The sequence below is a fragment of the Eucyclogobius newberryi genome, unplaced genomic scaffold, assembly GCF_026437365.1.
Source record: "Eucyclogobius newberryi isolate DKJ021-1_F unplaced genomic scaffold, fEucNew1.0.hap1 SCAF_1, whole genome shotgun sequence".
NCBI classification, from domain to species: domain Eukaryota; kingdom Metazoa; phylum Chordata; class Actinopteri; order Gobiiformes; family Gobiidae; genus Eucyclogobius; species Eucyclogobius newberryi.
Window position 1 is genome coordinate 5509617 of NW_027315723.1, and position 12318 is coordinate 5521934.

The following is a 12318-nucleotide window of genomic DNA, read 5'->3' on the forward strand; positions in this document are numbered from 1 at the left end:
GAGAGAGAGAGAGAGAAAGAACGAGAGAGAGAGGGGGAGAGAGAGAGCGAAAGAGAGGGGCAGAGAGAGAGAGGGGGGAGAGAGAAGGAGAGACAGAGCGAGAGAAAGAGAGAGAGGGAGAGAGAAAACGAGAGAGAAAGAGAGGGGGAGAGAGAGGGGGAGAGAGAGCGAACGAGGGAGAGAGAGAGAGAGGGCGAGAGAGAGAAAGAGAGAGGGAAAGAAAGAGAGAGGGATAGGGAGAGGGGGGAGAGAGAAGGGGGAGAGAGAGGGAGAGACAGAGCGAGAGAAAGAGAAGGGGGAGAGCGAGAGAGGGAGAGAGAGAGAACGAGAGAGAGATAGAGAGGGGAGAGAGAGAGAGAGAGAGAGAGAGAGGGAGAGAAAAAGAGAGAGGGAAAGAAAGAGAGAGGGAGAGGGAGAAAGAGAGGGGAGAGAGAGAGAGAATGAGAGAGAGAAAAAGAGAGAGGGAGAGAAAGAGAGAGAGCGAAAGAGGGGAGACAGGAGAGGGATAAAGAGAGGGAGGAGACTGAATAAATATCCAACAGTGACATCTTGTGGATTCAAATATAAGCTCTCAAAGCAACACAAACATTATGGGAATTGTATGTATGAAATGTCCTCTCTGTTCCACCAGATACAAGGTAAACATATGCAAACCAAATGTAGATTTTATAATCATAACAATAATTCATTATGGGTCATTGTTTGTAGAAGTTTGTGGAAAATACAGAGTAGCAGCAGCTGCACTGTAGATCATAGCATGAAAATAATAATATAACTAGGAGTCTCAAAACATGTTTGCAGTATCCTACACTGTAGGATACTGCATAATTAATCAGCATAATTATCATGATTATGATACTTTTCCTGTTTGAACCTTGTGAAAACTCTATAGACTTTTCTCAGTGGCATTGAATTCTTTGTGTCCACTGTGGCAAAAATCTATCTGTCAATCAGAATCAGAATCAGAATCAGAATCAGAATCAGAATCAGAATCAGAATCAGAATCAGAATCAGGTTTATTTCCATCGTCAATGAACAGAATTCACAAACATAGGAACTTGCTTTTGTGATTCGGTGCAACATAAAACAATGAACAACGATAAAACAACCTGTATAAGACAATTAAACAACTGTTTCTCTCATTTAGAGCTGAAGATGCAATTTTAGCCTCTGATTTTCAGTCCCAGTCATCTCCAGTTTAAAACCGTTGCTGCTTCAGTCTCGTAGTTTGGAGCTGGAACAACTGGACCTGCATCTGAACCACAAAGTGAAAGACACGACTAAAGCGCATTCACAGCATTTAAACATTTAAACATGGAATAAAGAGTCACTGTTAACGGACATGCTGGACAGTCTCTGGGCTGGACAGTCTCTGGGCTGGACAGTCTCTGGGCTGGACAGTCTCTGGGCTGGACACAGTCTCTGGGCTGGACAGTCTCTGGGCTGGACACAGTCTCTGGGCTGGACAGTCTCTGGGCTGGACAGTCTCTGGGCTGGACACAGTCTCTGGGCTGGACAGTCTCTGGGCTGGACACAGTCTCTGGGCTGGATGCACAAACAATGGGGACAATGAGGTACTCACTTCCAACCAAAGCTAAAGCTTGTCACACATAAATTATGCACTCCTCCTCCTCTTTTCCTCCCGTGTCTCCTCCTCTTTTCCTCCCGTGTCTCCTCCTCTTTTCCTCCCGTGTCTCCTCCTCTTTTCCTCCCGTGTCTCCTCCTCTTTTCCTCCCGTGTCTCCTCCTCTTTTCCTCCCGTGTCTCCTCCTCTTTTCCTCCCGTGTCTCCTCCTCTTTTCCTCCTGTGTCTCCTCCTCTTTTCCTCCCGTGTCTCCTCCTCTTTTCCTCCCGTGTCTCCTCCTCTTTTCCTCCCGTGTCTCCTCCTCTTTTCCTCCTGTGTCTCCTCCTCTTTTCCTCCTGTGTCTCCTCCTCTTTTCCTCCCGTGTCTCCTCCTCTTTTCCTCCTGTGTCTCCTCCTCAGGTTCAGAAACAGTTCTAAATGACACACCTCAAACTCTGATAAATGGGAAGTTTCTCCAACTTGACCTCTGTTTCCACTTTTAAGTTCCATTGATAAACTGTTTATCAGTCTAAGGGTCCATTAGAGCAGGGGTCAGCAAGGGTCAGCAGGGGTCAGCAGGGGTCAGCAGGGGTCAGCAACCACCGGTCCAGGGCCCAAAACCGTTTGATTTGCTATTGCTTATCCCAGTGTATTACTATATATAATATATATAAAATATTTAGAAGGGTTATTACAGCCCTTCCCCCTGCAACAGGTCCCTGGTAAAAAATCTTCCGATTGTACCGGTCCCTGTAGCTGTGTAACTGTTGTAGCCGTGATACTGTTGTAGGCGTGACGCTGTTGTAGCCATGATGCTGTTGTAGGCGTGACGCTGTTGTAGCCGTGACGCTGTTGTAGCCGTGACGCTGTTGTAGCCGTGACACTGTTGTAGCCGTGACGCTGTTGTAGCCGTGACGCTGTTGTAGCCGTGACGCTGTTGTAGCCGTGACACTGTTGTAGCCGTGACGCTGTTGTAGCCGTGACGCTGTTGTAACCAGTTCCTGACGGGACGCTCGGTGTGCCTGGATCACCTTGTGTCTGGATCACCTCGTGCCTGGATCACCTCGTGCCTGGATCACCTCGTGCCTGGATCACCTTGTGCCTGGATCACCTTGTGCCTGGATCACCTCGTGCCTGGATCACCTCGTGCCTGGATCACCTTGTGCCTGGATCACCTTGTGCCTGGATCACCTCGTGCCTGGATCACCTCGTGCCTGGATCACCTCGTGCCTGGATCACCTTGTGCCTGGATCACCTCGTGCCTGGATCACCTCGTGCCTGGATCACATCGTGCCTGGATCACATCGTGCCTGGATCACCTCGTGCCTGGATCACCTCGTGCCTGGATCACCTCGTGCCTGGATCACTGGGACAGAGCCACTGTGCGTTTGACTGGAGCGGACTCTTCTGTAAAGGTCAAAGGGTCAAACAGCTGTGACTGGCTTAGACACTGCTCTGTCAAGGACTGCGTGACCTTTGGCACGGATTTAAACCAGATTAAAGTCCTGCTTGATTTAACGTAATGAAACATGTCGGAGCAGTTCTGGTCCGTGCTGTCGGCTGTGGGTCTGGCAGCTGCCTGGGTTTGGCTTTGTGTTTTGCTTTAGATACTGGTTGGTAATTGCGTCGGGGATTGACATGCAGGTCAGGCGTGGTGGGCTCCGGGGGGCCTTCTGGTGGCAGGGGCATGGCCTGTGGGTGTCTGTGGGTGTAGTTGTAGCGCCGCACTAAGTGTTAATTACGTTTTTTTTGGTCATCTTGGGCTTTTGGTGCCGGCAATGGGGAACATCTTTTCCAGTTTTGGGTCTGTGTAGAGCCATAGAGGGGCCATTTGGGGGTCCAAGGGCCGGAATTGGCTGTCTTGTTGGTGGATTGCCCGGGGGCCATGATGGCATGTATGGGGAGTGCACGTGTCGCTTCCTCTGGAAACAATATGTATCAATCACACTGTCCAGTTATATATGCTGATGCTGTCTGAAGAGAAAAGACAAGCTGGAAATAAGATGTTTTTTCTTGTGTTTGTATCAAAAAATGTATTTAATTTGCTTTAAACTCTAAAAGAAAAAGTCTTTTTCAGTATCAGGATCCATCCATCTTTGTCCGCTTATCCAGGCCGATTCGCATCAGTCTAGGGACTCCCAGACTTTCCCCTCCCCAGACACTTCCTCCAGATCCTCCGGGGGGGGCCTGAGGCGTTCCCAGGCCAGCCGAGAGACATAGTCCCTCCAGCGTGTCCTGGGTCTTCCTCTGGCCTATCTCTAAGGGAGCGCCCAGCCACCCGGCGGAGGATGCATATTTCGACCGCTTGTTTCGATCTTGTCCTTTCGGTCATTAATCAAAGCTCATGACCATAGTTGAGGTCAGAACGTAGACCGACCAGTAAATCGAGACCTTTGCCTTTCGCCTCAGCTCCTTCTGCAGCGATCCGCCTGTCGATCTCACGCTCCATCCTTCCCTCACTCGTGAACAAGACCCCGAGATACTTGAACTCCTCCACTTGAGGCAAGGACGCCCCACCCACCTGAAGAGGACTAGGACGCCCCACCCACCTGAAGAGGACTAGGACGCCCCACCCACCTGAAGAGGACTAGAACGCCCCACCCACCTGAAGAGGACTAGGACGCCCCACCCACCTGAAGAGGACTAGGACGCCCCACCCACCTGAAGAGGACTAGAACGCCCCACCCACCTGAAGAGGACTAGGACGCCCCACCCACCTGAAGAGGACTAGGACGCCCCACCCACCTGAAGAGGACTAGAACGCCCCACCCACCTGAAGAGGACTAGGACGCCCCACCCACCTGAAGAGGACAAGACACCTTTTCTGGTCAAGGACAATGGCCTCGGATTTTGAGGTGCTCACTACAACACTATAAAGGCCTCTTTATTAGGCGCGTTTCTGTTTATCTAGATCAATAACATTAAACCTGAAACTTCAACGTCTTGCTTATCAAAAACACGCCTTCTATTGGTTATATTTCTGTCTGCCTGTTTTGTCTTATGCCTTGAGCTGTAAATACAATGCAAATGGTTCATATTCCTCATTGTGCATCTGTATGTTTATTGATCTAATAGAAAACAATGAATACTGTAAAGGAATGGAGCTCAACAGTCCCACTTCAAATCCCAATGAGGCTCTGGAATATACTGTAACGGAACTGGTTTGCTTGAATAAACAAATTAAACTGAAGTGTATTTTAACAAGGAAGCTTTAACAAATACAACATTTTGGGTTTTTAAATCGCTTTTCAACATGATTGTTTAACTCTCTGCAAATGCTGTAGATGGATAATTACAATGGGATAAAAAGCTGATATAAATGATCAGGTAAAACATCTGTGGATTTAACCTTTGGAGTCTAAAATCACAATATAATGAAAAACACTGGCTCTTGACTTCATTACGCCTTTTATTTTGAAAACGTCCCAGTCACTTTGCCTTTGAAACACAGCCACTTCTTTGTTTTTCTTTTTAAATATATACCTTTTTTTTTTTTTTTACAAACCAGATTGGTACGTGATGCATGCAGTACCTTATAAGCTGCGTAGTTTCATTTTCACATAAAGAAAAAGAAAAAGAAGAAATGAAAGAAAAGTAAACAAGAACAACAGCTTTTCCCTTTTGAAGCGTCTGGAGATGGTCAGGTTTGGTCAGGAGGAAGAAGCAGAAGCAGAAGCTATGTCCACGGTTGCATAGACAGTCAATGGAAATTCTCAGCATGCCGTTTTGGAGTCAGCAAATTTCTCAATAAACAAATTATATTTACAGGTTCCATATAAAAATAAGACAATATTTATCACTTTCAACTTGCATTTAACTTGTATTTTGTTCTTTTCTGTGTTAGTAAAGACGTAATGTAAAATAACAGGTGGGGTTGGGTGAAAAAATCTGGAAAAACATTATGAACACCAAATTCCGTAAGACCTGCGTTAAAATCAGGTCAACACTGGGACTAAACCAAGATTTAAACTAGGACTAAACCAGGTCTAACTTAGGTCTAAACGAGGCCTGAAGCAGGACTAAACAAGGTCTGCACTAGGGCTAAACAGGGACTTAATGACCCAAGACTCAACAATGACCAAGGCAATGTAAAACACGTGTAAACCAGGATTCAAACTAGGACTAAACCAGGTCTAAACTGGGTCTGAATCAGGACTAACCCAGGTAAACTAGTTCAGAATCAGAATCAGAAAAGGTTTATTGCCGTTGAACTAAATTCACACGCTAGGAACTTGTTTTGGTGATTTGGCTCTTAGCAGTGACTAAACCAAGATAAAAAACGGCTCTTAACTAGGACTAAACCAGAACTAATCCAGGTTAAACTCAGACAAACGCGGGACTTAACCAGGTGATATGAGCTAGGACTAACCCAAGACTAAATCAGGCCTAGACCAGAACTAAACCAGGACTTGTGGTCTAATCTAATGAAATGTTCATAATGTTTTGGCTGATTACTTCATGGCTCATAGTTAAATAAACTAAAAATGGGGTCAATAATTGTTTTACCTTTTCACATTATAGGAATTCAAACTCTAGTTTTTGCTTCTGTTTAGTGCCATCAAGTCAACATATTTTCTGTAAAGAGCAATTTTAGACTTTTCAGCTTTTTCAGCATCAACACAAAGACAATTTAGTATTATAGAATCCACCCTTTGTATGTATTTTTATCCTACATTACAACATTGTTCTCCTCTTATGCTCCACATTTTCAGCTCAGCAGCGCCATCTAGTGAAATGGCCACTTCAGAGTCGAACCTTTATTGCTCTGCACAGAACGATTGACCTCATTTTGCATCCCATTTTAATCACTCATTTTAAAACTGTACACTTAAAACATACTTCATATCAGTCACAGTCTCTAAAAGTGAAAGTAAAGTGCTACCATGAAAAAATAGCAACAAAATGATTCACGTTTGGTCTTTAATAAAAGCAAAATAGTAAACTATGATATGTTAAGAAATGATAGCACTGTATGTACAATTAGAATTTTTAAAAAGACTAACTCACGCCTTGGGCCACTTTTTTGCTCATCAATTGTGCAGTTAGAGGTTCACTTTTTTTACATTTTACTTGTTTATTTTAAGTGAGGCGTGAGCTAGTCTTTACCATTTTGACGAGCATCGAGCTACATTACCGTCTGACAGTTTTAAAAAATAAAACTTCTCTTCTTTTACTTCATGCATCCACTGAAATATATTTGTGTTTTCTGATTGAATTTGAGTTTGATACTTTGGCACTTTTTTTGCACTGCTCTAAAAACACTTGAGGGAAGCATGCTTTGTGTCAGGAGCAGCTACAGAAGCTCCTGAAAACTCAAAACTGAAATGACCAAATTATATTGCAATTTATTTGTACAATTTTGAGAAGACTTTTACAAACGTGCCTCAAGCATCGACGGGAGGAGAGCCTGGACTCATTTAAAGGTGCACTATGTAACAAGGACTCATTTAAAGGTGCACTATGTCACCTGGACTAATTTAAAGGTGCACTATGTCACCTGGACTCACTTAAAGATGCACTATGTCACCTGGACTAATTTAAAGATGCACTATGTCACCTGGACTCATTTAAAGATGCACTATGTCACCTGGACTCATTTAAAGATGCACTATGTCACCTGGACTCATTTAAAGATGCACTATGTCACCTGGACTCATTTAAAGATGCACTATGTCACCTGGACTCATTTAAAGATGCACTATGTCACCTGGACTCATTTAAAGATGCACTATGTAACCTGGACTCATTTAAAGATGCACTATGTAACCTGGACTAATTTAAAGGTGCACTATGTAACCTGGACTCATTTAAAGATGCACTATGTAACCTGGACTAATTTAAAGGTGCACTATGTCACCTGGACTAATTTAAAGATGCACTATGTCACCTGGACTCATTTAAAGATGCACTATGTCACCTGGACTCATTTAAAGATGCACTATGTAACCTGGACTCACTTAAAGATGCACTATGTCACCTGGACTAATTTAAAGATGCACTATGTCACCTGGACTCATTTAAAGGTGCACTATGTAACCTGGACTTATTTAAAGATGCACTATGTCACCTGGACTCATTTAAAGATGCACTATGTCACCTGGACTCATTTAAAGATGCACTATGTCACCTGGACTAATTTAAAGGTGCACTATGTAACCTGGACTCATTTAAAGATGCACTATGTCACCTGGACTCATTTAAAGGTGCACTATGTAACCTGGACTTATTTAAAGATGCACTATGTCACCTGGACTCATTTAAAGGTGCACTATGTAACCTCTATGTGAGTTTGTCTCTATGGAGATGTTGTCTCTTTGCCTGCAATGTTACAAAGTTATGGTATCGAACGTATCTTTCTCCATGGAGACAAGCAGGTGGCGCCAAGTTACAGGTCAGATCTTTGCAAAGGGGTTAAACTTCCTGTTCGAATGCAACATTTTGAGCACTTCTCGTGATTTTGTTTTAAAATTGTCCATCGCTACGGCAACAGTTCTAATTTCTCATCCAGTTCTAGCGGCTGTTGTGAGGGTGCAATTCTGCTGAAGCGCTTCTGCAAACCAACAGGGATCTGGACTTTTAATTATAAATGTCTCTTGAATACGTTGATAACTTTTTCACATTTGTATTTTATCACGTCATTTTTGATTTGATTTTAAGAAACTAATTATTTCTTTGTATTCTTATTGGTGAAGCAGACATCGCTGGTTATGTTCTAATGGTGTATTGACACTTCTGCTTAAAATATAGACAATAATAAGAACTGTTTTTAGGTAAATACTTATTTTCATAATTCTGAGAACAAATGTCCTGAACAAATATAGTTTTCCAATTTAAACCCTTTAATCCATCAATCTCATCCTCCTGTTTTTACACTATTTTCTCCACGGCAACAGAATCCCTTCTTTATAATATACACCGCTCACAGCATCGATACATTTGCAGGTGTTTTTGAGCAATAAAAGCACCTGCAAATGATCGAACGCACGTGAGCTCAGTTTAATGCCACACTGCGGAACATTCGAGGCAAAGCAGCAGGGAAACGTTCCATCGTGCAGAACCAATTGTGCATCACTTCTTATATTTTACAATTGTTTAAATATTTTTTCGAACGAAGAAAAAACGTGGAATATTCTAGTTTTTTGTGAGTCTAGAGTTAAATTGCGGTCGTCGTGAGTCCTCCACTTTCCTTGCGACATCTCTGCTTTTCCCGTCTGTCGTTCAGCTACAATTGAGTCGTGCATTTGACCCGCCGCCTCGTCCCCTCCCTCGCCCGCTGTCCCGTCTCTCAGCCGTTTCGTCCACAGTGAAACCAAATGAAACCCTATGCTACAGAAAAGCTAACCGTAAATGACGTTCAAAATAGCAAAATAGTTTGGAAATGTTAAGCACCAGTTAGTTTGTTCGTTGATATTTTAGCAGCCAAACTTCGCATACTTTCTACAGCCTACGATCAGATTTAGAAAAGTTATTTACAAATCCCACCTAAGTATTTAGGTAGAAAACGGATGAATGCAGTGAGCTATTAGCATGCATTATTAAGCTAAGTGAGATTTACACATGTGGGAGCGTTAAGGAAGCCAGCCACACCAGCGTTTGGCAGTCTCTTAGTGCAGCGTACTTCCCACGTTTGTCCCAGAAAATCGAGTGCTTTAAGAAAAAATGATCAATTATTTGGGCTTGTTTGTATTGAGTGGTGTGGTATTAGAGGTGGTCAAAGCATTTACACAAAAACCCAACGATAATAAGACTCTTTCATCAGATTTAAATGCTTTGATTGAGGACTCTCGGTAAATCGCTATAGAAGGGAAAAGTGTGTGTTTTGTTTGTTTTGACATGTGATGTGATAAAGATCATGAAAACCATGTCAGCAATTGTCAGTAGTAATCAGATTACTCAGATAATACAGGTTTTGTTTAGTTCAGTTTTCGATTTTTGCCTTTGAAAATGTGAGAGTCGAACAGAATCTTACAAACAAATCTTTCACAAAAAATCACTCATTTACTGGTCCAGTTATTGGTTTATAAAAGAGTGAAGACTACAAACTAAACATGTATATTAGTAATAAGTATGTAGTATGTAAGTAATTCAAACAAAACATAAGTTACCACTGATTTTAGTTTGACTTAGTTATTCATAAATTAATTGTTTCAATTCATTTTGACTTGAAGTGTAGTACACACTATGGGCCACTAGAAGGCACATTACAGCTGTTGAATGTATTTAAGATTGTAAAACTTGTTGCTGTAAAAATCGTCTTTTTAAGGTAAAAAATCCATGTAAATAGTGGCTGTTAATACTAAATCTAAAAGAGGACTTTTGGTGGGCTTCTTTATGATTTAATGACGCTAAAACGCTCTTTCATGACTCGATCCCGTCGCTCTCCGGAGGCAGAGATCAGGATCTATGATGTCTGTGATCAGCCACTATAAAAGACGACAGATCAACTCATACCAAACCACTCAAATACCAACAAGCTTTTTATTCGCGCCTGGAAAACCTTTGCCAAAATTTCACACCTGAATTTTGCAAATTTGGGGGGGAAAAATAGATAAATAATAACAATCAAGATTTTCTTAAGTTAAGTTGTATTTTTTGCACTCAAAGTCGATGTCTGGAGTCGTGGCTGTAACTCCCTGGTGAACTGCGGTTCCTATGGGGCTTGTAAGAGTCTTGGTACGGGTCTTGATAAGGATCTTGGTACGGATCCTGATAGGACTCGGTCTGGTCCCGGCTGTGTTGGGACCCCGAGGACATCCGGTTGCCGCGGTTACCCTTGTGGGCGCGCTCGTTGTGGTAGTTCTCGTCTGACGTCATCAGGTTGCGCCGCTCGTTGGGGGTGGAGTGGTCCCCCGTGTGGTTACTCTGCGGGCGGGAGGGTTTCTGGCTCTGCTGCTGCTGGACGAGAGAGCGGAAACAAAAGTGTGTGATATTCAGGCCCGACGACATCAAACTAAATCACATTCCTGTCGAAAATGTCTCAATAAACAGGAATCTACTATTGACACAAGAGCAGAAAAGACCAAGTACGTCTATCTAAATGTGCAATAAAAACCAGAGCAACATCAAATATGACTAAATACGACTAATACTATACATAATAGTATTAGTATCTGTTATCAGAAGTCACAGAAAATACTTATTCAACTCTCTAAAGCTCAAACCCTGTGGTGCAACAATGGAATCCCCACAAGTGCAAAGAAACTGCATAATAAATATTGAAAGATAAGTCTATAGTAATTATTTTTGACAGGCCAAATGACGTGGCAACTTCAATTATCATAAGATAAGATAAGATATTCCTTTATTGTTCACACATGGGGAAATTTCATTGTTGCAACGCAGTAGATACAGAGGAAAAGGATAGAAACACTCTTAATAGAAGAACTCTTATAAACAAAAACTCTTATAGACTGGAGGGAAAAATAAGGATAAAATAAAATAAAAACAGCTAGCATAAGACAAGATAATACTAATAATAATAATGGTAAAATAAACACTCTATTTTCATCAGTTATATGCACGTGAATGTGACATTATTGCATGTGAGTACGACAGTCATTTGGGTTTATTGTCTCAAATGGTCCTGGATCTTAAACGGATTGCTTTGTTCTGATGTTTGCATATTTGACTGAGCTGGTGTTGACGCAAAAAACAACACGGGAAAAACTTGAAATTAAAAAAATAATTCAAAACTACAATTAAAAAGAACAACTTTGATAGTCTTCTTTGCCATTTCTCCTTAATTTAACCACAATCTCGAAAAGTGTGTCTAGTTCTGACACTAGTTTACGATCATTATGTCTCTAACTCGAAGCTGAAGATTGATCACAGCAGATTTATGAGGAAGTTGCAAGTCACAGCACAAAAACGAATTCATCTCCTGTATCCAGCAAAACCAATATTTTGATACGGTAAGATGGATTTTGAATAGCACAAAAAAACATAAATACAATACATCTAGAGGTGGGCAATTACGTACAATTACATAAATAAATAAAAATCCTTGTATTGTTCCACGCCAATGATTTATTTTATTGAATTTTATACTTACATTAAATGCAAATAAGAATAATTATGGCTGCGGGATGTCTTGCACTCGAAGCAAAATCACAATGTGGAAAGGCGCAATTGGCAAATCGCAACGACCTAATGTCTTATTATGTAAGAGAATTGCAATTTTCAGAAATGCTTAGGATTCTGAACTTTCAACAGAATCCTATCAACGTAACCACAATACGTATCAGAAAAAAATGCAATTAAAAAGGCATTCTAAAAACTCAAATAGGTGATAATGAAGCTATAATCCTGGAGTGTATTTTAGACAAAAGAAGTCTCATCGAGCGGCTTCAGAGAGGACCATGGACAGTGAATAACAGTGATTTTAGCTTTTGTTGGTGTTTGTTTGATTCCTTTTGACCATCTTTGAAACCTCATATTACTTATTTACTTATTTACTTATTTACTGCACATATATTTGGCCAGAGCAAACATTTCTAAACGTCCATCTTCAGATCCGCCCCGCCTCGCTCACCTGGAGCCCGGTCATGTTGGCAGAGTACTGGGTGTTGTTGGTGGGGGCGATGTTCCGTCCCATCAGAGGGTTGAGGGGCGTGGCCAAAGAGGTGTGCGTGGCCTTCCAGTACGCCTCCAGGTACTCGGCCAAGTGTTCGCACGCGTCCTCCAGCTGGTTCTCATCCAGGATCACGTCGAACATTTCCTACCAAAGGAAAGGCCACTTTTAAAACCGAAGTCGAGCA

General features: G+C 42.2%; 1 protein-coding gene across 5 annotated transcripts in view; it reads right to left on the bottom strand.

Annotated features, from left to right (window-relative positions):
- Window positions 1-10112: 10112 nt before the first annotated feature.
- The window catches only part of cacnb4b (calcium channel, voltage-dependent, beta 4b subunit), a 41938-nt gene continuing 39732 nt past the window's right edge, over window positions 10113-12318 (bottom strand). For 2 of the 5 annotated variants that reach the window (XM_072445877.1, XM_072445967.1), the window contains exons 12-13: window positions 12093-12278; window positions 10114-10453 (exon numbers count right to left, since the gene is read on the bottom strand). In XM_072445877.1, coding sequence (XP_072301978.1) covers window positions 10160-10453; window positions 12093-12278 — 480 coding nt within the window. In that variant the 3' untranslated portion in view covers window positions 10114-10159. Of the gene's footprint in view, window positions 10454-12092; window positions 12279-12318 lie in introns of all 5 variants that reach the window. The other 3 variants (XM_072445794.1, XM_072446043.1, XM_072445713.1) reach the window with 2 other exon arrangements.